The sequence below is a fragment of the Rhinoraja longicauda genome, chromosome 5 (genome assembly GCF_053455715.1).
Source record: "Rhinoraja longicauda isolate Sanriku21f chromosome 5, sRhiLon1.1, whole genome shotgun sequence".
NCBI lineage: Eukaryota > Metazoa > Chordata > Chondrichthyes > Rajiformes > Arhynchobatidae > Rhinoraja > Rhinoraja longicauda.
In genome coordinates this window covers 12196816-12223273 of record NC_135957.1, presented here as the reverse complement: position 1 = coordinate 12223273, position 26458 = coordinate 12196816, and the positions used below count along the sequence as shown (strand labels likewise).

General features: G+C 45.7%; 1 protein-coding gene across 1 annotated transcript in view; it reads right to left on the bottom strand.

Moving 5' to 3' along the window:
• The window catches only part of LOC144593406 (CUB and sushi domain-containing protein 1-like), a 1892487-nt gene that overhangs the window by 502494 nt on the left and 1363535 nt on the right, over positions 1-26458 (bottom strand). The window contains exon 13 of the mRNA XM_078398909.1: positions 966-1148. Within this exon, the coding sequence (XP_078255035.1) occupies positions 966-1148 (183 nt within the window). The remainder of the gene's footprint in view (positions 1-965; positions 1149-26458) is intronic.

Sequence of the window (26458 nt, the reverse complement as noted above, 5' to 3'; positions counted from 1 at the left end):
ATTTGGTGGTAAGATTTGAAGTTGTTATCTGCTTTGAGCACATATTATTGATTTTGAATTGCATGTAAACAAGGAGTGCTTCAAGTTTATCCAAAATCCAGTTTATTTATTTTTAAATGCCTGGTTTATTTCAACAACAGTTTTGAAAATTCCCTGCAAGATCTGCAAAAAATCAGTACAATTTAGCCATGTAGTGGATTTTATTTTGGATCAGAGAGTGTGAAATTTAAACTCAGTAGAAAGGATGAGCAAAGCATTCAGCTGTAGTTCACCAACCTGGAGTTATAATCACTTCTATGGTAGTCTGAGAAATTTCCGGAAAAGCCCACAATCCGAAAGATAATTTATAATTGCAAATTTTAATTTACTTTATTTTAGGTATGGAAACAGGTCCTTCGGCCCACCGAGTACACACCAACAAATGACCTCCCCATACAAAATCACGATCCTGCACTCCAGGGACAATTTACAGTTTTACCAAAACCTATTAATCCAAAACCCTGCATGTGTTTAGAGTGTGAGAGGAAACCGGAGCAGCCGGAGACAATCCAAGTGGTCACGGGGAGAACGTACAAACTCCGTACCGACCATCCCTAATCAGGGTTAAGCCCAGGTCTCTGGCACTGTAAGGCAGCAACTCTACCGCCGCACTACTGAGGTACCCTCAGATGGAACTCAAAATGGCGGAAGACAATTTTATTTTTTCTTGGGAATCTCTCTGTTTTCGGAAGCTCCAGAAATACTTAAACCTTGAGCAAAAGAAAAATTAGCCTGCTGGAGGAACATGATGGGTCTTTTGTGTCTATCTTATGTGGATGGGACAGGTTTAGAAGGATATGGGCCAAATGTAGGCAGGTAGGACTCGTGCAGATGGGACATATTGACCAGTGTGGGCAAGTTGGACCAAAGGGCCTATCTTCATGCTGAAAGACTGTATGACTCTCTCTTTAAGTTAAGGTTCTTACACACACAGCTGGGTTTATTGCCAGACCACTGGTTGTTCTGTTGGCATGTGATTGTTCGCTCTCCCACCAGCTCAAAGGCCGACTGACATTCGAACGTCAACGAGTCCCCATGAAGAAAGCTGGTCCCACTTCTCGCTCCATAAGCTGGGACGCCCGGGTCACCACAGCTTCCCTTTTCGATCACTGAACAAAGAGAGAGAGAGAAAAAAAAAACACATTGCGTCTAGGCTCATACACAAAAACAACATGGCCCTCTGCTCTGTCCAGGCCAATGAGATGCATACAGGGAAGATATTGCCTGGACCTGGGAGGTTCGGCCTGCGTCCAAATAAGGAAGCAAAAGCTTTGTGCTGGAGGAACTCAGTGGGTCAGGTAGTATCTCTGGAAAAAAGAAACTTCTTCTGGTCTCTGTACCACCTGAGGATTATTCCCCAGTGTTACTCCTCAGGTCTTGAACTGCACTGGGTGGTCACCACGCTGTCTTGAAAAGGCAGACAGGATTAACTGTGCCAGGAGGCTGGTCACGAATATTTGTTTGCTTGCCCGAAGGTGTCAAAGCACCAAGTTCACACTTCACAGACAGTCACGAGAAAACGAGGGACATGAGAGGCAGTGGATGCTGGAATCTTGAGTGAACAAACCAAGTGCTGGAGGAACTCAGCAGGTCACAGGGAAATGGACAAACAACGTTATAGGCTGGCCTCCTTCTTCGGACTGATTAGTCCTGTTGGAAATCTTTCTGTTGTGTAATTATTTGCAAAAAAAAGAGATGTTTTGTTTTAGAGATACAGTGTGGAAACAGGCCCATCGGCCATCCATAGACCAGTTCTATCCCAACTGTAGCATCCTACATACGAGGGGCAATTGACTGAAGCCAATTAACTTAAATCCTGCACATCTTTGGGATGTGGGAGGGAACCAGAACACCCAGAGAAAACCCATGCAGTCACAGGGAGAACGTGCAAACTCTGTACAGACAGCACCCGTAGTCAGGATCAAACCCAGGTCTCTGAAGCCATGAGGCAGCAACTCTACCGCTGCGTCACCGTGCCAGCCTAGTGACAGTGTCCATTGAGAAGAGGGATTTTGACAACAGTCAGGGTGATGGATGGGTGCCTTGATTGCCCAACACTTTCAGTTGCTGACGTCTTATATTTGCAGAATATAAGGAAAGAAAAGGCAAATGCCCACCTTCAAAGTGTTGTCAGCAGAAGTACACACCAGTGGTGCTGTTAGGGCACCAGTGATTTGTCCTTTGCACTGAGGATCTTGTCGTTTCTTTGACTTGGTAGCTAGCTGCTTAGCATGATAGAATGGCAGAGTGGACTTGATGGGCCGAATGGCCTAATTCTGCTCCTAAGACTTATGAACTGTTAACGGACCATGGAGGGGGGCGTGGTGTCCATCATTGCTGAATGTTATAACCGAGTGAGGGACAGTAAAGTTTAACCCAAGGCCGGGGGGGAAGAAAAGTGTGTTGGGGGGGGGGGGGGGGGGGGGGGTTAAAAAAGCTGGAATTCACAGGCTGGGAACCCCAGGTCCCACACGGTCCCGGTAATCACGCCTCCTTCATGCTGCTCACTCTCTCGCCCCCCACAACCGGAAGCTCCCGCCATGTGGTGCCAGCTCACTGGGTACCACCACCACCAGATATTGGGGGGGGGGGGGGGGGGGGGGGTGGGCAGTGCCACGGGAACCTCGGTCCACTGGAACCAACATCTGCTACACTGAGGTCCGTTATTGCGGGGATTTACTGTATAGTCTTTTATTTGACTGGATAGCACACAAACAAAAGCTTTTTACTGTACCTCAACACACGTGACAATAATAAACTGAACTAGACAAATTAGTGGACGGCACAGTGGCACAGCGGTAGAGTTGCTGCCTCACAGCGCCAGGGAGCCTGGTTTGATCCTGACCACGCGTGCTGTCTGTATGGAGTTTGCACATTCTCCCCAAGACTGCATGGATTTTTCTCTGGGAGCTCTGGTTCCCTGCCACATCCCAAAGAAGTGCAGGTTTGTAGGTTAAATGGCTTTGGTAAAATTGTAAATTGTCCCTAGTGTGTAGGATTGTGCTAGTGTAATTCTACACCTAGAACTTATGAACAGATGGTTGGTCAGTGTGGACTTGGTGGGCCAAAGGGTCCGTTTCACCACCGCATCCCTAGAGTTTAAAGCAAAGTGAACCAATCCATTAAAAATTGGCATCCGACCAGTGCTGCCAGAGTTGATCAAACATGGACCGCCGCTCATGTTAAGAGTAGGTTCTTGTCAGGAAGGTGAGAGGCGGCAGCAGGTATGACACCTGCCTCACCGCGAACACCCATTCTGACCCTGACCAAAATTCAACACGATTTAGGCAAACATGCTATTGCCCAGCAGTCTGTTCCTGAAGGAAAGCTGGAAGTCCACATAGCAACAGAAATATACATCAGCTGTGATCTTGGAACTTCTTGTAAAGGCAAAGGGAAATATTTTCCATGCATTCATCACTATTGAGGCCATGACACATGAAAATAAAAGTCTGGCAGTGAACTATAGGGAAGATGCACAGCTATAAATCTGGAAACTCCAATAAAACCATTGGTGAACTTGGCAGGTATATTGGTGTATCATTAAAGCTTATTGAACTCTGATGCCAAGCAATAATTGCTTGATATATTAAAAGCTACTTCAAGTCAATTTGTAGGTGATGAGGTTGTTAATGATTATGAAATAATCATACACTTTAAATAGAAAGCGTATTCAAAACAAAAATGATGTAATTGTGCTTGGCTTTCTTGTAATATTTGCAGTACCTCATTCACAATTAATTCTTGTAAAACTACTGCTTTTAACAATCTGCCAGAGAAATTAATTACCAAAACCCCCCATAATTTTATCTCTATTCAGTTTAGAGATACAACGTGAACACAGGCCCTTTGGCCCACTGTCTGTGCTAATCAGTGATTATCCAAACACTAGTTCCATCCTACACACTAGCAACAATTTACAGAAGCCAATTAACCTACAAACCTGCACATCTTTGGATTGTGGGAGGAAACCGGACGGAGCACCCAGAGAAAACCCACGCAGTCACAGGGTGAATGTCCAAACTCCAAACAGACAGCACCGGTAGCCAGGATGGAACCCGGGTCTCTGGTGCTGTGAGACAGCAACACTATCGCTGTGTCAATGTGCCGCCCCTGCATTTCCTTATGTGGAAATTGAACATGCAATCATGGGTTAGACGCCTCTTCCATTTGTAACACATGAATAGTTCAATGACTTTAAGGTGGAGATTGACAAATTCTTGATTAGTACAGGTGTCAAAGGTTGTGGGGAGAAGGCAGGAGAATGGGGTTGAGAGGGAAAGATAGATCAGCCATGATAAAATGGCGGAGTAGACTTGATGGGCCGTGTCACAGGGAGAGCTCTGTACCGTCAGTACCCGTAGCAACCGCTCTCTGCATATTTTCCAAAGCCTGTCCTCGGAAACAGTGGGGAGGAGGGACTTGATCGGAGGAGTATGTGGGTGATTGGTATTTGCAGTGGGTTTAGGAAGAAGCTGGGTGAGAGGGGTTGGAATATTTGTAGGAAAGAAAGGAATGTGAGTGGAGTTGGGTAGATACGGAGGAAGGAATAAGGGACCTAAGAGAAGCAGATGACTTGGAATTAGAGAATTCCACGTTCTTACACATCGGGTTGTAGACCACTGAAACGGTATTCAGGGTTCTCTTGCCCTAGTTATAGAGTCATAGAGGCACACAGTGTGGAAACAGGACCTTTAGCCCAACCTGCCCACTCTGACCAACACACCCATCTACACTAAACCCACCAATCTGCATTTGGGCCAAATCCCTCTAAACCTTTCCTATCCATGTATCTGCTTAAATGTTTCTTAAACGTTGTGATAGTACCTGCCTCAACTACCTCCTCCATCAGCTCGCTCCATATACCTACCACCTTTTATGTAAAAAAGTTGTCCCTCAGGTTCCTATTAAATCCCCCCGCCCTCTCAACTTAAACCCATGCCCTCTGGTTCTTGATTCCAAGAGCCACATTGAGAATGGTCCAGATCACATTTACCTGGACTCCCACCCACCACTCTCTTTGCCAGACAATACCTCTATTTGCCTCCCCTTGATGCCAAAATTTAATCTCACTGACTGAAAATTCATGGACACAAATGCGTTGACCTGGGTAAAACCCAGGAGAAGAGCAGTGTGGTTAGGAAAGCTCTATCCTAAAACTAACCTGAAAGTTTTGACACCTGACAGAGAGGACACCAAGTGCTGGAGTACCTTTCACCTACATACGATTTACAAATGGAACGTAGGAGGAAACCGGAGCACCCGAAGGTAACCCATGCGGTCACAGGAAGATACAAGTTCACAAGTTATAGGAGTAGGCAATCCGGCCCATCAAGTCGACACTGCCATTCAATCATGGCTGATCTCTGCCTCCTAATCCCATTTTCCTGCCTTCTCCCCATACCCTTGACATCCATCCCAATTAAGAAATTGTCTATCTCTGCCTTAAAAATATTCACTGATGGTCTCCACAGCCTGCTGGCAATGAGTTCCACAGATTGAATACCCTCTGACTAAAGAAGTTCCTCCTCACCTCCTTTCTAAAAGAGCGCCCAATAATTCTATGACCACTGGTCCTAGACTCTCCCACCAGTGGAAACATTCTTTCCACATCCACTCTATCTATGCCTTTCAATATACTGTAAGTTTCAATGAGGTCCTCCTTCAACCTTCTAAACTCCAGTGAGTACAGGTTCAGGTACCCAAACCTCCTCTGGACCCTCTCCAGACCCCACACATCCTTCCTCAGATATGGGGCCCAAATTTACTCACAGTACTCCAAATGCAGCCTGACCAGCGCCTTATAGAGCCTCAGCATTACATTCCTGTTTTTGTATTCCAGTCCTGTTGATATAAATGCTAACATTGAATTTGCTTTCCTTACTACCGATTCGACTTGCAGATTAACTTTTTGGGAGTCCTGCACCTGCACTCCCAAGTCCCTTTGCACCTCAAGTGATGATTAGACATGAGGAATTAAAGATGTTCTTGCATAGAACACAAAATGCTAAAGTCCAGCAGCATCCCTGGAGAATATGAGTTGGTGACTTTTCAGGTTGGGACCATTCTTCAGACTGATCGCCTTCTGCAACATAACTTTTGTCAGCTGTTAAAATATGGAGAAAAGGAATGGCAGATGCTCGGTGGGCCAAAGGGTCTCTTTCCGATCTCTATCCATTTTTTTTAAAGAGCTAAGGAGAAATGAGGAGCTGAGGCAGGAGTTGGCTTTTCAACCCTTCGAGCCTGCTCCACCATTCAATATGGTCATGACTCATCATCCAAATTCAATGCCTTGTTTCTGCTTTCCTTCCATATCCCGTGACCTCTTCAGCCTTTAGAACTGTATCTAAATCTTTCCTGAATTTATTTCCTGATTAGATCTGACCGGCTTTCTGAGGGGGAGTTACCTATTATCAGGTAACTGAACCATCCTATCAACAACTTGAGTGCGGTCCTGACCTCCCCTCAACCTCACTGGAGACCCTCGGACTATCCTTCATTGGACAACACTGGATTTTATCTTGTACTACAATCAAGACAATTCCCTTTATCCTGTATCTATACACTGTAGACGGCTTGATTGTGATCATGTTTAGTCTTTCCCCTGACTGGATAACACACAACAAAAGCTTTCCACTATAATTCCACTCGTACACATGATAATAAACTTTAAACTAAACTAAGAATTCTGCAGCTTCATTTGTCCTTGGGAAAAGATCTTTCTTTTCATCACAGCCCTGAATGATCCATCTGTTATCATTAGGCCGTGACCTCCAGTTCATTGCCTTGTCATTGGGAATATCTTCCCTACATTGTGTCCACCCAGTCCATTTTGTAAGTTTCAACGAAGTCCCCTCTCATGATTCGAAACTCTTGTGAATATAAGCACAATTAGTTTACTTTAGTTTAGTTCAGAGATACTGTGTGAAAACAGGCCCTTTGGCCCACCAAGTCCATGCTGACCAGTGACCATCAGTGGTTCTATCCTAACACTGGGGACAATTTACAGAAGCCAATTAACCTACAAACTCGCACATCTTTGGAATGTGGGAGGAAACCGGAGCACCCGGAGAAAACCCACGCAGGTCACGGGGAGGATGTACAAACTCCGTGCAGACAGCACCAATAGTTAGGATCGAACCTGGGTTTCTGGTGCTGTCAGGCAGCAACTCTACCACTGCACCACTGTGCTGCCCAGACCTGTACAATTGCAGTAAGATTCCTGCATTCAATTCCTCTAGCTACATAAGGCAATGCACCATTTACAGAAACGCTAAAAAAAACACCCAAGTCCCTAGTGTGTAGGATTGTGCTAGTGTAAATCTACTTCTAGAACACTCCACAGTGGTAGAGCTGCACCAGAGACTCGGGTGTTAACTAAGTGGAGTTTGAACGTTCTCCTTGTGACCGCGAGGGGTTTGCTTCACGTTCTCCAGTTTCTTCCCACATCCCAAAGACGTGCGGATTTGTAGGTTAATCGACTTCTGTAAAATTGCCCCTGGTGTGCAGGGAATGGATGCACAAGTGGGATAACAGAGAGCTAATGCAAAGGGGTGATTGGTGGCTAGTGTGGACCAAGGAGCCTGTTTGCATGCTGTGTCTTACAATCACATTCCATGGGACATAAGGTAGATGATACACCAGCTGTCATTGCTAAAATGGAAAGGTGGTTTTATCTTAAGAGCAGAAAGTGATAGCGTTTGCTGCAAATTAGCTGTACGAGCCAAATCCCACATTCGCATAACTGGTGTATTTAATTTCCACAATTATTATTCCTTGGAAACATGACACTCACCTTTGCCCGAGAGCAGGTTAATCAACGCTTAGAAATCATTGCAAGGATCTGAATCACAAACTCTCAATACTAATGCTGCAAGTCACCATACGGCATGTCCATGAATACATTTGAGCCTCATCGAAGGTTTGTATGAGCTGGAATGGCTTTCATTAATGGAGTCTGTGTGATATGTAATACTCTCCTTAGAATGCAGGGTATCAGTAGGGCAATCTTATTTGACTCTGCCAGAATGACCCCAATTATTTTGTGGGGCAGATTGTGCAAAAGCAGAATTACTGCCGATGCAGAGTGATTACAGAAGGTGCCATTATCATTGCCGGGGTGGCACGGTGGTGCAGCGGTACAGTTGCTACCTCACAGCGCCAGAGACCCAGCTTTGATCCTGACTACGGGTGCTGTCTGTGCAGCGTTCGTAAGTTCTCCCCGTGACCGCGTGGGTTTTCACCGGGAGCTCCGGTTTCCTCCCACACTCCAAGGACGTGCACGTTTGTCGGTTAATTGGATTCTATAAGTTGTAGATTGTCCCTCGTGTGTAGGATAGTGCTAGTGTCCGGGTGCATCGCTGGTCAGCACGGACTCGGTGGGCCGAGGGTCCTGTTTCCATGCTGTATCTCTAAAGCCCATAGGTCGCAGACCTACCCTTGTTCCTCCCCTGTGCAGCAGCATGATCTCCACGCTGCTCCTGACTCCAACAGGTGTGGCAGTGAATCAGTCGGCCCTGTCTCATCAGCTGGCTGCTCCCTCTGCAGCTGTTAATTACACACCCACCCAGCCCACATTCCAAAGACGTGCAGGTTTGTAGTTCAATTGTAAATTGTGCCTCGAGTGTAGGACAGAACTAGTGTACGGGGTGATCACTGGGCAGCCTCGACTCAGTGGGCCGAAGGGCCTGTTTCCATACTGTATCTCTAAACTAAATGGAGATAAAATCATGTTTTTTGATGCAATTCTGGCAGATTGTTAAAAGTGGAGGTTTTGGAGGAAGTACTCGCGAATAAAGTACAGCAAATGTTGTGAGAAAGCCAAACACAATGAAATCATTTTTGTTTTGAATACGGGTGTTCATTAGCTAGCAGGGACTCAGTGGGCTGAATCCACGCTGTAACTGTAAACTAAACCAAAAACTAAGATTCTGTTTGACTCGCTGAATTCCCCCAGCACATTATTTTTCAGTGGAGATTTGAGCCTCTTCAGTTTCTTGCGACTCCATGTTGAGAGGAATGACGAGGAACTGCAGATGCCGAAATCCTGAGCAAAACACAAAGTGCTGGAGTAACTAAGTGAGTCAGGCAGCACAGGCAACGTTTTGGGTCGGGACCCTAACACTGGTGCTAATTGAGGAAGAGCTTGGAGAAGCTATCATTTTTTCAGACGATGGTAGCAAATATGGACATGTGGCATTTGCACCAAAGCATATTCACTGAAGACAGAAATTTTGAAAATCTTTAGGGAAGATTGGTGCAGCAGTAGAGTTGCTGCTTTGCAGCACCAGAGATCCAGGTTTTATTTTGACAACGGGTGGTGTCTGCACGGAGTTTGTACGTTCTCCCCGTGACCGCGTGGGTTTTCCCCGGGTGCTTCAGTTTCCTCCCACACTCCAAACACTTACAGGTTTGTAGGTTAATTAACTTTGGTTAAAATTTTTTTTATAAATTGTCCCCAGTGTGTAGGATAGTGCTACTGTATGGAGATCGCTGGTCGGCACTGACTCGTTGGGTCGAAGGGCCTGTTTCTGCACTGCATCTCTAAACTAAACTAAAGATGAATAGTTTGTAATCTGTTTAACCCTCGTGTTTACATTCTGGGGAAGCATGATGGGAAAAAAGGCCAACATAGTCCCAATGATGTTAATGAGGCAATAAATATGTATCATAGTGTTTAGGTTCCACAGGACAGATAGTTTACTTTAAATAAACATTGGGGGTTATAAACAGCTAAAGGTAATAAAACTGACCAGGAAATGTTTTTTTTGTGCATTTTTAGATATATGGGAGAGAGATTTTCAAAATAACAGGAAACATAAAATTAAAGATAACTATGGGGAAAGACAAAGAGGAAAGGTTACAGAGATATTGATCAATGACAACATTTCAAAATGTGGAATCTACAAGTAATCATTGTGTGGTGAGAATATAAAAATGCTGTGGGTGCTGTTAAACATTCAAATACTTTGGGTTCTCTCAGAGTGTTTCCCAGTGTGCACTGGTAAGGCCTGGAATAAGCAACCTTGTTCGAGAGACTCACCACTGCTCTACGAGATGTTTTATTTTGTGTCTGCTCCTTTCTGAGCTGTGGCTAAGTAAAGCCAGATAGAGCACAGCGTATGAATAGAGCACAAAATGTCCTCCAATATCCACTGCAGTAGTAAGTTATAAATTTAACATAATATTGAATTAAATCATTATTTGTGTAGAGCACAATTTTGTATTGCACTGCACTGTAAGATTTGAGAAGTTTTCCCTCATCCTGAAATTTACACCAAACCAAAGAGCTGCAGTTTGGACATTTTAAACGGGAGACTGGGGCTGATAGCGGAGAAAGGCTGCGGTCAGTTTACCAAGGGATGTCACAATCTGTGGGTCCTAAGATGGCCGCGGGACCTCGTGACCAGCCACAAAAGCAAAAACCTTACAGCCCAGTCTCTAGGTTTCTGCAAAGCCACGGCCAGAACAATGGATGGGTATTGGCCATGCAGAAACCTGCGAAACCAGGTCGAAGTCCAGACACTGGGGCGCTGACATCAGCATACTCACAATGCCCCAAGCCGACCTACACAGTTAATCTCGTTAAGGGGGCACAATAGCCCATAGAAAAATACCAATCAACATGCCGTCTGGCCATCCCCGGTACCCCCGGACATAACGCAGGACAAAGGGAAAACTCAATACATATCTTTTAAACAAAGAGATCCCGAGATCTGGCGGGAGATAGGACGGGCCAGAATTAGTATAACTGGCCACGACTTTTGGGTTTTAAACTGCAAGAAGAAACCTGCAAGGAACGCAAGCCAGGAGGAAGACGAAAAGACAGGCAAGAAAGGCACGCAAGACAGAAGTCAGAGGAGGCAACAAACGGCACGGAGAACGGAGACTCACCGAGAAGAACGGAAGGAAGAAACTCACGGGACAAGCACGACCCTCACGGAGAACAGCGGAGAAGCAGCACGAACAGCCAGTAACCCCAGTAATAGCCCCATGGTGATCATGTACCCCGATCCTGCACATCCTGGACATAGTTTAGTGTAGAGGGGAGGGTGGTTTAATTAACATGGGTATATAAGTAAATATGAATATGTGTTGGCCAATTTTGCGATGTGTCGTACGTTCCCCATCTTACAGTCGTGTATATATCTTGTAGAACTGTACGTTTTAGAATTCAGAGTCAAAAGTATTCATGTATATGTCTTGTAGAACTGTACGTTTTAGAATTCAGAGTCAAAAGTATTCATGTATATGTCTTGTAGAACTGTACGTTTTATGATTCATGGTCAAAAGTACTCATGTATATGTCTTGTAGAACTGTACGTTTTATGATTCATGGTCAAAAGTACTCATGTATATGTCTTGTAGAACTGTGCGTTTTATGATTCATAGTCAAAAGTATTCATGTAATTAGGTATGTATCTTATAGATATGTCTTATAGAACTGTGAAGAGCATTCATGTACAATAGTCCCAAGCGCTCAATAAAAGCCTTTTCCATTTAAACCCTGGTCTTCAAATCTGGTCTGGTTGAACTTTTCTGCACTATCAACGCTCCTGCATCTAAGACCAGTGTCTAGAACCATAGGGGGTGAGTGGGTCGAACCACTCACGGGGAACCAGTGTGCGCGGCCTGGTCAAGGGATCAGAGCAAGGCACGGGGACCTTAGGTCGGGCGAAAGCTCGGCGCAGAAACCCCTTACAGCACATTTACAGGAAAATAACCCAGCGGTTTGAATATTGATTCTCTAACATTAACTAACCCTTGCTTCCCCTCTCTCTCCGATCCTCCCTTACCCTAGTCATCGTACCAATGACTAATTTCACAGTTTCCTGCCTAGCTTCATCGTTGGTGTTACTCGTTATCACCTGCTCCACAACCAACAATGGACCATTGTGGGCTCCACCTTTCCTTTATCATTGTTGTTGGCTTTGATTTCTCCTTTAGCATTCCTTTCATTCATTTGTTCTCTACACCTTTTCACATCTCTCTCGTTTCACTCTCCCCTGAGAGTCTGAAGAAGGGTCTCGACCCGAAACATCACCTATTCCTTTTCTCCAGAGACGCCGCCTGACCTGCTAAGTTACTCCAGCTTTTTGTTTCTATTTACAGGAAGATAGTCCAGGGTAAAAATATACCAGCACCAATACTCAAGACTAATTCTGCCTTGAAAATGTTTACTTTGAGCAATAAGACAATTCTACTGGGTGCCATTATTTACAAATTGGATTTCTGCATGGGGCGATATAAAGGTTTAAACAGCACATACAGAACGATGACCTCACATACGGCCACACACCATAACATTTTGATGGTTCCCAATATTGATTAATCTGTAAATCCCTCCTTCATTCTGTGAGTAACATGCTTTATGACATGTAATTTGCCTTTTGTTTACTGGCCACCAAGGAATTCTAAAAAACTATTCATTTTGCCGTTCAATGCATCGCAAGTGTTTGATTGTTTCTCTTCCGAGCGAACGTCAGAGACGTGGAAAAACAGTTTTAGTTTTGGACTCTATTTGAAGAAATTACCAATCTGAGAACACCTCTATTTTTTTCAAACTACATTCCTTAAGGAATGCACTGAGTTTAGTTTAGTTTAGTTTAAAGATACAGCGTGGAAACAGGCCCTTCAGCCCACACCGACCAGCATTCCCCACACGCTAACGCCATCCTACACACACTACACACACTAATTTACTGAAGCCAATTAATCTACAAACCTGACCTCTTTGGAGTGTGGGAGGAAACTGGAGGATCCAGAGAAAACCCATTTGGTCACAGAGAGAATGTACAAACACCATACAGACTGCACCCATGGTCAGGATGGAACCCGGGTCTCTGGCGCTGTAAGGCAGCAACTCTACCACTGCGTCACTGTGTAGCCCTGTGCCGAACTGCCAGCATTTTCTTACTTTTCAGATGGAAGACCAGGCAGATGTGAAAGAGACAGGGTTGAGAAATCCTTCAGACCACACTTGAGGCGTCAAATTCTAGCCAGGTAACCAATCTCTGGAAAATATATCAAATCCCCCCTTAAAGTCTTCACATCCCTCCTAAAGTAATGGTGCTCAGGATTGGCTGCAGGGAGACAGCTGGAGGCGAGTGAGTGGTTTATGTAGGATTTGCTGTCCCAGGAACTTGGCTCAAACCTCATTTTCTGAAGGCTGAAAACTATAATGTTCATCAGTCTATTAAACACAACAACCTACAAATAAACTCTGAACTACATAGACTGGGGGGGGTGTGTGTGTGTGTGTGTGTGTGTGTGTGTGTGTGTGTGTGGGGGGGGGGTGGGTGGGTGGGTGCGTGGGTGCGTGGGTGCGTGGGTGCGTGTATACATGTTTGTATGTATCTGTAAGTACGTTAATGTATATACTGTATATATAAGTGGGCAGATGCATGGCAGATGCAATATAATGTGGATAAATGTGAGGTTATCCACTTTGGCGGCAAGAACAGGAAAGCAGAGTATTACCTGAATGGTGACCGATTGGGAGAAGGGGAGATGCAACGTGACCTGGGTGTCATGGTGCACCAGTCATTGAAAGCAAGCATGCAGGTGCAGCAGGCAGTGAAGAAAGCGAATGGTATGTTGGCATTCATAGCAAGAGGATTTGAGTTTAGGAGCAGGGAGGTTCTGCTGCAGTTGTACAGGGCCTTGGTGAGACCGCACGGAGTATTGTGTGCAGTTTTGGTCTCCTAACCTGAGGAAAGATGTTCTTGCCTTAGAGGGAGTACAGAGAAGGTTCACCAGATTGATCCCTGGGATGGTGGGACTTTCATATGAGGAAAGATTGGATAGACTGGGCTTGTACTCGCTGGAATTTAGAAGACTGAGGGAGGATCTTATAGAAACATATAAAATTCTTATATGTTGGAGAGGCTAGATGCGGGAAGATTGTTCCCGATGTTGGGGGCGTCCAGAACCAGGGGTCACAGCTTAAGGATAAGGGGGAAGGCTTTTAGGACCGAGATGAGAAAACATTTCTTCACACAGAGAGTGGTGAGTCTGTGGAATTCTCTGCCACAGAAGGTAGTTGAGGCCAGTTCATTGGCTATATTTAAGAGGGAGTTAGATGTGGCCCTTTTTGCTAAAGGGATCAGGGGGTATGGAGAGAAGGCAGGTACAGCCATGATCATATTGAATGGCGGTGCAGGCTCGAAGGGCCGAATGGCCTACTCCTGCACCTATTTTCTATGTTTCTATGTTTCTATATGTGTGCATGTTTGTGTGTGTGTTCAAGTATGTGTGTATGTATGTACATGTGTGTATCTATATGTTTCTACACATATATGTGTGCGTGTGTGTCTACATATATATATATATATATGTAAATGTCAGTGTGTGTATATATATATATATATATACACACAAAAAAATAGACACAAAAAACTGAGTAACTCAGTGGGACAGGCAGCATCTCTGGATAGAAGGAATGCGTGATGTATCACTGGATAGAAGGAAGGGTCGAGACCCTTCTTCAGACTGGTTAGAGATAAGGAAAATGAGAGATATAGGCAACGATGTGGAGAGATAAATGCTAAAAGAAACGCGCCATTGTAAGCTGTTTGTGGGGTGAAAATGAGAAGCTAATGCGACTTGGGTGGGAGAGGGGTAGAGAGCGAGGGAATGCCAGGGCTACCTGAAGTGAGAGAAATCAATAGTCATACCACTGGGCTGTGAGCTGCCCAAGCGAAATATGAGATGCTGTTCCTCCAATTTGTGTTTAGCCTCACTCTGACAATGGGGGAGACCCAGGACAGAAAGGTCTGAGTAGGAATGGGAAGGGGAAGGGGAAAGTTTCCGGCAAACGGGAGATCAGGTAGATTCAGGCGGGCTGAGCGAAGGTGTTCCGTGAAACAATCGCCAGTCTACTTTTGGTCTCGCCGATATATAAGAGTCCACATCTTGAACAACGGATACAGTAGATGAGATTGAAGGGGGTGCACGTGAACCTCTGCCTAACCTGAAAGGGGTGTTGAGGTCCCTGGACAGAGTCGAGGGAGAAGGCACAGGGACAGGTGTTGCATCTTCTGCGGTTGCAGGAGAAGGCATATATGGATATATATGTGTGTGTGTGTGTGTGTGTGTGTGTGTGTGTGTGTGTGTGTGTGTGTGTGTGTGTGTGTATGTGTGTGTGTGTATGTGTGTGTGTGTGTATACATGGATATGTGTGCACGTACATACACTCACACTGACATATTTTTATATATATTTTAAAAAAAAATATATATATATATTAAACAATGTCAATGTATATGTGTGTATATATGTACATACATATATATACATGCACATGGACTTTGTTTTGTTTCTTAAATTGCTTGCAGAGTACAATGCTTACATATTCAGCTGTGCTGCTGCAAGTAAGAATTTCATTGTTCTGTTTGGGACATATGACAATAAAACACTCTTGACTCAATAGAGAAGTAAAACATTGAACAGAAGTAACAGCAATGGGATATTGGAAATGAAGTGTGCCCCACCACGCCGGTGCCGACCAGCGATCACCACGCACACTAACACTATTCTACACACTAGGTACAATTTACAATTTTACCAAAGCCAATTAACCTACAAACCTGTATGTCTTTCGAATGTAGGAGGAAACCGGAGCACCCGGAGAAAACCCACGTGGAGACAGGGGGAATGTGCAAACTCCACACAGACAGCACCTGTCATCTGGATGGAACCCGGGTCTCTGGCGCTGTGAGGTAGCAACTCTACTGCTATGGTATCACAAAATGCTGGAGTAACTCAGCAGGTCAGGCAGCATCTAGGAGAGGGGGAATGGGTGACGTTTCGGGTCGAGACCCTTCGCCAGTCTGAAGAAGGGTCTCGACCTGAAACATCACCCATTCCCCCTCTCCTAAATGCTGCCTGGCCTGCTGAGTTACTCCAGCATTTTGTGATACCTTCGATTTGTACCAGCATCTGCAGTTATTTTCCGACACAACTCTACTGCTATGCTACTGTTCCGCCTTTTATTTCACCAGTGCTTAGTTTCAGTAATACCTTATCACTGTTAATTTAATTCAATTTAAGTAATACCGTTACTGGGGAGATCTCGAAAGAACTGCCAACAACCGAGTGAGGTGGAGGACATTTGTCAATGGCCTATGCTCCCTAGAGGAGCCAAGGGCTTAAGAAGTAAGAAGAAGTAATACCTTATCACTGTTCATTTAAGTATGACCTCATCATGGTTAATTTGACTTGTCCAGTCTGTATGTTGATTAAAACCTTCCGTGATTACTGTACTACCCCTCATGCATGCGTTTCTGTCGAGATTATGCCATGCCCAATGTTACTAGGACCTTAATGGCTTAAAATCACAGTGACTAATGCTTTCTGCCCTTTGCTATTTCTCAGCTCCATTCACGTTAATCTTCATTCAACATTGCAATCTGCCGAGTCCATACCATTTCTTACCAACTTTCCTACAGATGCGCCGCAGAAAGCATTTTATCAGGGTGCATCATAGCTTGGTTTGGGAACAGTTCCAAACCAAGATTGCAAGAAATAGCACAGACTTGTGGAAGCACACCAGAACATCAAACAAACCAACCTCCTTTCTGTTGACTCCATTTAGACAATAGGTGCAGGAGGAGGCCATTCGGCCCTTCGAGCCAGCACCGCCATTCAATGTGATCATGGCTGATCATTCTCAATCAGTACCCCGTTCCTACCTTCTCCCCATACCCCCTGACTCCGCTATCCTTAAGAGCTCTATCTAGCTCTCTCTTGAATGCATTCAGAGAATTGGCCTCCACTACCTTCTGAGGCAGAGAATTCCACAGATTTACAACTCTCTGACTGAAAAAGTTTTTCCTCATCTCAGTTCTAAATGGCCTACCCCTTATTCTTAAACTGTGGCCCCTTGTTCTGGACTCCCCCAACATTGGGAACATGTTTCCTGCCTCCAACCCCTTAATAATCTTGTACGTTTCGATAAGATCTCCTCTCATCCTTCTAAATTCCAGTGTATACAAGCCGAGTCGATCCAGTCTTTCAACATACGACAGTCCCGCCATTCCGGGAATTAACCTAGTAAATCTACGCTGCACGCCCTCAATTTGCACCTCACTCTGCCTCGACAAAGCCACCAACATAATGGAGGATGATCCGCACTCTGGCCACTCCTTCTTCTCCCCTCTCCCGAATGTACGGAAGTGTGAAAACGCACACCTCCAGATTCAAGGACAGATTCTTCCCAGCTGTTATCAGGCAACTGAACCATCCTACCAACAACCAGAGAGCAGTCCTGAACCACTATCTACCTCATCGGAGACCCTCGGACTATCTTTGATCGGACTTCACTGGCTTTATCTTGCACTAAACATTTCATGTATGCACACACTGTGAATGGCATGATTGTAATGGTCGATTGTCTTTTTGCTGACTGGTGAGCATGCAACAAAAGCTTTTCAATGTACCTCGGTGCACGGGACAGTAAACTAAAACAACCAAACTAAAGAAACAAAACAATGCACTGCTCTCCTCATTTGTTGCACTACACCACCATCCCATTTACAGTTTCCACACCACCTCATTTTCCACTTTGCCTGTCCTTCACAAATGTCAAATGCCCTTGAGCATTCCACTCTCAGCTTTGGACACCCTGCAGCCACGTTTTCATAATGAGACGAAGGATGCATTATGAGATTTCTGTCCCATTGGCATCAACTTTCCCAAGGGCTGTGTTCTCAAAAATAATGGTACAACAGTGGGATTAATAGAACTCCATCCCATTGCCCCGATCAAAATTTGGACTGCTTTTAGCACACACCTTCGGGGAATCAATTGAAGATTTCAGATAACTGTGCAATCTCATGTACATTTTCCCCACTGTGACAAACACAGAAGTATTTGCTGCAGTAGAAATTGGATGGTTGACCATAGCATCTCATAACAATTTTCTTTATTTTATTTTAGATTTTTGTTATCGTAGCAGAATTAGCCCATTCGTCCTATCAAGTCCACTCTGGCATTCAATCAAGGCTAATCTATCTCTCCCTCTCAACACCATTCACCTGCCTTCTCCCTATGTAGGAAAATAACTGCAGATGCTGGTACAAATCGAAGGTATCACAAAATGCTGGAGTAATTCAGCAGGTCAGGCAGCATCTTTGGAGAGAGGGAATGTCAACCCTTTCCTTCTCTCTCTCGAGAGATGCTGCCTGATCTGCTGAGTTTACTCCAGCATTTTGTGATACCTGCCTTCTCCCCATAATCCCTGACACCCTTAATCAAGAACCTGTCAATTCCTGCCTTAGAAATATCCATTGACTTGGCCTCCACAGCCTTTTCCTGGCAATGAATTCCACAGATTCACCTCCCTCTGACTAAAGAAATTCCTCCGCATCTTCTTTCTGAAAGTGTGTCCTTTTATTCTGAGGCGTTTTCTTCAGAATTATTGTGGAAGTTGCAATTGTCTGGAGACTAATTACTTTCCACTGTCGCTAACTTCTCAAAATGCAGCTGGCACTTGGTGATCGACTCAGTTAACACCCTGGTGATCCATTCAGAGGCAGCAAGGATGGCGCAGGAAGATGAGTTGGCAACCTAACTGGAGGTTATTGATTCCAATAATTTGTTGCAGCAAGACTGGAGCCGAAGCAGACTGCAAATGACTGTCGACAAACGTGGAGTGTAATAAAAAAGCACATATAGTTTTGTTTTAGTTTAGAGATACAGCCTGGATACAGGCCCTTCAGCCCACCGAGTCTGTGCCAACCAGTGACACCGCACACTAACACTATCCTGCACACTATGGACAAATTACAATTTTACTGCAGCCAATTAGTCTAAAAGTCTGTGCGTCTTTGAAGTGTGGGAGAAAACCGGAGCACCCAGAGAAAACCCGTGCGGGTCACAGTGAGAACATACAAACTCCTTGCAGTCAGCATCCATAGTCAGGATCGAACCTGGGTCTCTGGCGCTGTAAGGCAGAAATTCCACTGCTGCTCCACTGTGCCACCATTCATTTGGCCATCCATCCTTCCTACAGGGCGTTACAGTGTCACAGCGGTATTGTTGCTGCCTTACAGCGCCCGACACCCAGGTTTGATCCTGACCAAGGGTGCTGTCTTTGCATAGTTAGTACGTTCTCCCTGTGACGGCATGGTTTTCTCCGGGTGCTCCGGTTTCCTCCCACACTCCAAAGGCATGCAGGTTTGTAGGTTACTTGGCTTCTGTCAAATAGTTTTTGTTGCGTGCTATCCAGTCAGTGGAAAGAGTGATCTAGCTTGCTGTAGCTCTTTGGTTGCTCATTTGCCTCCAAGGTGCAATGTTGCAGCCTCATGCCTGCTTGGTAATGAGAGCACAAAGATATAGACTAACTTTAGATAGTTCCTCTGTCCCTCTCTTCCCCTCCCCCTTCCCAGTTCTCCCTCTATCTTCCTGTCTCCACCTATATCCTTCCTTTGTCCCGCCCCCCTGACATCAGTCTGAAGAAGGGTCTCATCCCGAAACGTCACCCATTCCTTCTCTCCCGAGATGCTGCCTGACCTGCTGAGTTACTCCAGCATTTTGTGAATAAATACCTTTGTTTTGTACCAGCATCTGCAGTTATTTTCTTATACTATATATTCTTAGACTAACTCTCCGGTCATCTACTGAGGAAATGCTTCACCTCCTCTCGTCAGATGCGATGTTAAACCGAGGCCTATCTTACTCTGTCGGATACAAATAAAAGATTCTACGCTAGTGCCTCAAAATGAAAGAAGCAGGGGAGTGATTGCCACTGTCATGGGCCAGCTTAATTCCCCCAGGTCATTGCCTTTGAAACACAATATCCGGTCATTGACACATTGCTTTAGTGGGAGACAGCAGAGGTCTTATATTACACCTGGGTTAGGTACCTTGCGGGATTCTGAAAAGGATTTGAAAAAAATGCAATATAAATACAAGTCTTTGCTTTTTCAAAGAATGCTCCAGATTTCAAGGCAATCAGACAACGCATAAAGAGTGTAGGAAGGAACTGCAGGTGCTGGTTTAAATCGAAGGTGAACACAAAATGCTGGAGTCACTCAGTGGGTCGGGCAGCATCTCTGGAGAGAAGGAAGGGATGATGTTTCGGGTCGAGACCCTTCTTCAGACTGATATCAGGGGAGTGGGCGGGACAGAAATGGAATGTAGTCAGAGACAGTAAAGCTAGTGGGAGAACTGGAAAGGGGGTGGGGATGGAAAGAGAAAGCAAGGGCTATTTGAAGTTAGAGAAGTCAATGTTCATACCGCTGGGGTGTAAGCTGCCCAAGCGAAATATGAGGGGCTGTTCCTCCAATTTGCGCTGGGCCTCACTCTGACAATGGAGGAGGCCCAGGACAGAAAGGTCAGATTGGGAATGGGAGGGGGTGTTGTAGTGTGAGCCACCGGGAGATCAGGTAGGTTAAGGCGGACTGAGTAGATGTGTTCAGCGAAACGATGGCCTAGCCTGTGCTTGGTCTCGCCGATGTACGGGAGTTGACACCAGGAACAGTGGCTACTGTAGATGAGGTTGGAGGAGGTGCAGGTGAATGCACCTGTGAAGTGAAGTTGGAGGAGGTGCAAGTGAAAGGTGAACACATAAAGAGGTTTTAGTTCTAGTCTCAGGGATACAGCGTGGAAAGAGGCCATTCGGCTCACCGAATCCCCGCTGATCAATAATTACCGCTACACTGGTTCTATTCTACACACTAGGGACAATCTAAAGAAGCCAATTAACCTACAAGCCCGCACATCATTGGAATGTGGGAGGAAACTAGAGTACCCGGAGAAGACCCACGCGGTCACAGAGTGAACGTGCAAACTCTGTGCAGACAGGACCCGTAGTAAGGATCGAACCCGGGTCTCTGGAGCTGTAAGGCAGCAACTCTACCGTGTCACCCTGTACTGTACTTCTGTTGAGATACTGCACACTCACACTATTTCCAGCTATGCCCATTCATCGTCTAATGTAGTCGGCCGTTCCACCTATTTTGGCCAGTATGGAATAAAGGTAGAATGAAGATGTGATAAACAGTCAGAGCCTTTATCCCAGGGTGGAAAGGTCCAACACCAGAGGGCACAGATATGAGGTGAGCTAGGTACATTTTAGAGATGTACGGGGCAAGTATTTTAACACAGGGAGTGGTGGAGGCCTGGAATGCATTGCCAGGGGTGAGACCTGATAGGATAGTGTCTTTTAGATTGGCACATGGAAGGGCAGGGAATGGAGGGATATGGACAATTTACAGGCAGATGAGATCAATTTAATTATGCATTATGTTCAACATTTTGGGCCGAAGGGCCCGTTCCTGTGCTGTGCTGTCTTCTATGTTCTAATCTAGTCCCATTGTCTGAGTTTGGCCCATATCAGCACTAAACCTTTCCTATTCATGTGCCTGTCCAAGTATCTTTTAAATGCTGTTATACAGTAGTATCTACCTCATCTATCTCCTGCAGCAGTTCATTCCATATACCTACCACCTGAGTGACAAAGTTGCCCCTCAGGATAGGCACCTGGATATGCAGGGAATACAAGGATATAGACACAAGATGTTGGAGTAACTCAGCGGGACAGGCAGCATCTCTGGAGAGAAGGAATGGGTGACGTTTCGGGTTGAGACTCTTCTTCAGACTCAAGTAACCTGTAGATTATGCGCAGGTAGATAAGTGATGGTCTTGGCATCATGTTCGGCGCAAACATTGTGGGCCGAATAGCCCATTACTGTGCTGCACTGTCCTGTTCTATATGTAGGATAGAGCTGCAGCTGCTGGCTTACACTAAAGTTTGACACAAATTGCTGGAGTAACAAAGGCAGCATCTTTGGAGAAAAGGAGTAAATAAAAGAGTCTGAAGAAGGGTGGCGACCCAAAACATCACCTTATAGCGAGTCCGAAACTTGTTAGTTGTAGACGAAGTTTATTGCAGCCGCAATACACGAATACAAAGTCAAAACAACAAGTTACAGGACAACCAATATAAACTTACTGTCTTCCTTGAAGACTTCGCCGAACTGGCTAAATCGGGCGCCAAACGCGCACCTGACATCGCTGGCCAATCAGCCATGTCGTTCCCTGGACCAATCCCCATGGTCGCGTTCCCACGTGACCTCGCTGGCCAATCCGAGGGTTCGACGACCTGGACCATTCTCTATGGTCGCTACATGACCCCCCCCAGAACCCGAGGTGCGGAACCTAGCAGGGAGCCGGATTTCGCGACCATAACGAGTACGGAGAGGGACAGCCTGAACCACAGGAGCCGGAGGTTCCGGACTTGGTGGAACAGCCGGAACGGGAGGTTCTGGAGGAACTACCGGAACGGGGGGTCCTGGAGGAACTGCCGAAACGGGGGGTCCTAGGGGAACTGCCGAAACTGGGGGTCCCGGAGGAACTGTCGGAAAGGGGGTTTGTGGACTGGGCGGAACCAACGGAGGTCGGCCTCTTCTAGGGGTTTGACCGACCAGGACTGGTTGATCCGGGTCCAAATGGGCAGGTTTGAGCCGGGACACCGAGACGAGTTCACTCTTGCCGCCCATGTCTAAGGTGAAAGTAGCCGTTCCCTTACGTAAAACCCGGAACGGCCCTTGATAGACCCTCTGCAACGGGGCGCGATGGGCATCTTTACGCAAAAAAACAAACTCACAGTCCCTCAGGGAAGACGGTTCATGTACCATGGGACACCCATGACGTGAAGTCGGCACTGGAGCCAGGGAGCCTACCCGTTCCCGGAGAGATGCTAACGCTGATGGGACTGTAGGGAGCAGGGCTGAAGGGTCCGAAAACAGATCTCCGGGTACTCGAAGGGTCGAGCCATATACCAGCTCTGCGGACGACGCACCGAGATCTGGCTTAGGAGCCGTCCGGATGCCCAAAAGAACCCAAGGGAGTTGGTCAACCCAGTCCGGGCCTTCAAGCCTTGCACTGAGGGACGCCTTAAGTTGGCGGTGGAACCTTTCTACGAGTCCATTTGCCTGGGGGTGATATGCAGTTGTGGGTTGTAATTTGCCGCACCACCATGCTTATTTAACCCGAAGGTTCGCAGTAATACCTTCTTCATGGTTTCATACTTGTCTTCCGCAGGTGAATTTACGATAAACCGCATCACGCGCTTGGTTGTGTCCGGCGATAAAGCGCTGACGAGGTAGAAGTACTTCGTGGAATCGTCCGACACCTTCTTTATATGGAATTGGGCCTCGGCGTCGATAAACCAAGCTTGCGGTGCGTACGTCCAAAATAACGGAAGATGAACGCCTGCCGCGCTTGACTCCGGTGTGCCCTGCTCGGTCATCGTCAACGAGGCGTCGGGTTCCTGCTCAGTTGGTGATCGTCCAGATCACGTTCGGGGTCACCAATATAGCGAGTCCGAAACTTGTTAGTTGTAGACGAAGTTTATTGCAGCCGCAATACACGAATACAAAGTCAAAACAACAAGTTACAGGACAACCAATATAAACTTACTGTCTTCCTTGAAGACTTCGCCGAACTGGCTAAATCGGGCGCCAAACGCGCACCTGACATCGCTGGCCAATCAGCGATGTCGTTCCCTGGACCAATCCCCATGGTCGCGTTCCCACGTGACCTCGCTGGCCAATCCGAGGGTTCGACGACCTGGACCATTCTCTATGGTCGCTACAACCTACCCTTTTTCTCCAGAGATGCTGCCTGTACCGTTCAATGTTCCATGAAACTGGCATCACAGAAACAATACTCCAGACTTTGCAGCAATACTCAGCAAACCTTGGAAGTCAGACAGAAGTCTGTTGGGGCTCTTTATTTAATTGCAAATTGAGCTTCAGCTCTGTTGATTAGTTTTAACACAGGCATTCATAAAAACGCACATTAGAATGCACAGGGAGCAATCTAATGATAACACTGCTGTTAGATTTACCCAGTTCATTCATTACACAGCTCAGCTGAAGGATGCTTTATTTGGAAACAATGTTGATCACATCCGATGGAATTATCGGGTCTATTTTAGCCATCTACGGAAATACAAATCAGTCACAAGCTGCTTAAGGAGTTGAAACAAAAAACTGCAGATGCTCAATTATACCAGATACAAAGTGCTGGAATAACTCAGTGGGTCAGGCAGCGTCTCTGGAGAAATACGATGTTTTAGGTCAGGACCTTTCTTCAGACTGATTCGGACGGATTCTGACCCAAAATATTAACTATCCATGTCCTCCAACGATGCTGCCTGACCCGCTGAATTATTGCAACATTTCATGTCTATGTCCAGTTCAGAAAGGCTGCCTTACTCAGAGAGTCGTAAAGCGAGGAAACAGGCCTTTTGGCCCAATTTGCACATCCTTTCTCCCCAGGGATGCTGCCTGACCCACTGAGGTACTCCAGCACTTTGGTTCGATCTCAGCTAATGGAGTTGCCTGGGATTCAGGCAATGAATAACTCAGTGGGCAATCAGAAGGTGAAATTATGTGATTAAGGTGAAGGGTACAATGCAGTGTACATTGCTCACAGCCCCTGTGGACATATGTGATTAAGGTGAAGGGTACAATGCAGTGTACATTGCTCAACGCCCCTGTGGAAATTCTACTGGCTTTAAATAAAAGCGTTGAGTACATAATATTATTGGTACAGATTCAATGATTGCATATTTCAGATGGTAAATGCCTTTGTGTGCTTCGAAACCAAACCGTGTAATCCCAACAAATGATTCTTCCCCTTTCTCACACACAATGCAATCATGGTCCCTCGATCCCAGCAGAGTTGAGTCAAGAGAGAGAAAGGCCATTGTTATTTTGCATCAGTGGTATCCAGGACCATGTTCAACCAAGGACAAGCAGAAACAATTGAAATCATGCTGTTTTTAACAGAGTTTCATATCAATTGTTAACTGGTCACACTGTCAACATTTGCCTTATCTGAAAGATTGGCAAGAACAAAGAACCTAATTCCTTCACATCAGAGTTCAGAGATGCTATCATGGTATTGAACAAACCTTGGTTTCTCAAAGCAAATATCATTAGAATCCTGGCTATCAGTATATCCAAATCCTCTGCCGTATAGCAGCAGAGTAGCGTAGCAGTAGGGTTGCTGCTTTACAGCGCCAGAGACCCGGGTTCTATCCTGACTACAGGTCCTGTCTATGGACACTAAAGGTTGGAATAACTCAGCGGGACAGGCAGCATCTCTGGAGAGAAGGAATGGATGTTGTTTCGGGTCGACATCCTTCTGCATGGAGTTTGTACGTTCTCCATGTGACCATTTGGGTTAATTCTGTGACCACTTAATTCTGCATTCTTTCAACATAGGAAGCAGCTTCTCAGCGGCACAGCAGTAGAGTTGCTGCCTTATCGCCTGAGATCCGGGTTTGATCCTGACTGTAGGTGATGTCTGTACGGAGATTGTACGTTCTCCCTGTGATCGCATGGGCTTTCTCTGGGTGTTCCAGTTTCTAGCCACACTCCAAAGACCTGCAGGTTTGTAGGTTAATTGGCTTCTGTAAGTTGTAAATTGTCCCTAGTGTATAGGATGGTGCGAGTGTGGGAGGTGATTGCTGGTCGGTGCGTACTTGGTGAGACGAAGTCCCTGTTTCCATGCTGCATCTCTAAAGTCAAAAGTGGTATCCTGGAATGGTACAACCAAGGAGAATCAAAACCAATGGAAATTATTCTGTTTTTAATAAAGTCTCTTATTCATTGTTAACGAGTAGCACTGTCAACATTTGTCTTATCTTAAGGAATAGCAAGAACAGAGAACCTAACTCTTCATACCTCTTCCCTCGACTCTGTCCAGGGACCCCAACAGTCCTTTCAGGTTAGGCAGAGGTTCACTAGCACCTCCTTCAACCTCATCCACTGTATTCGCTGTTCCAGTGGTGGACTCTTATAAAACAGTGAGACCAAACGTAGAATGGGCGAGCGTTTCGCTGAACACCTTCGCTCAGTCCGCCTGGGCTGATGTGATCTCCCGTTCGCCGAACATTTTAACTCCCCCTCCCATTCACAAACTGACCATTCTGTCCTGGGCCTTCTCCATTGTCAGAGTGAGGCCAAACGCAAATTGGAGAAACAGCACCTCATATTTCGCTTGGGCGTCTTACAACCCAACGGTATGTATATTGACTTCTCTATCTTTAAGTAACTTTGTTTTCCCTCTATCTTCATCCCTCCACCATCCCAGTACTCCGACTAGTTTCACTGTCCTCCTGATTAATATGAATGTTTGTGGGCCTCGTTGGCACGTTCCCCTCAGCTAACAATGATCCATTCCACATCTTCTGGATCCTCTCCAATGCCAGCACATCCTTCCTCAGATGTGGGGCCCAAAACTGCTCATAATACTCCAAAATGTGGTTGTGATAACATTTGAAGTGATAATCTGTATACTCTGCTCATTGAATGAAGCCGAACATATTTGTTTTCTTATTAGATTGTGAAATCAATTGAGAAGTTCAAAAGTAGTTAACATTTATCAGCATTTGGAAATGATG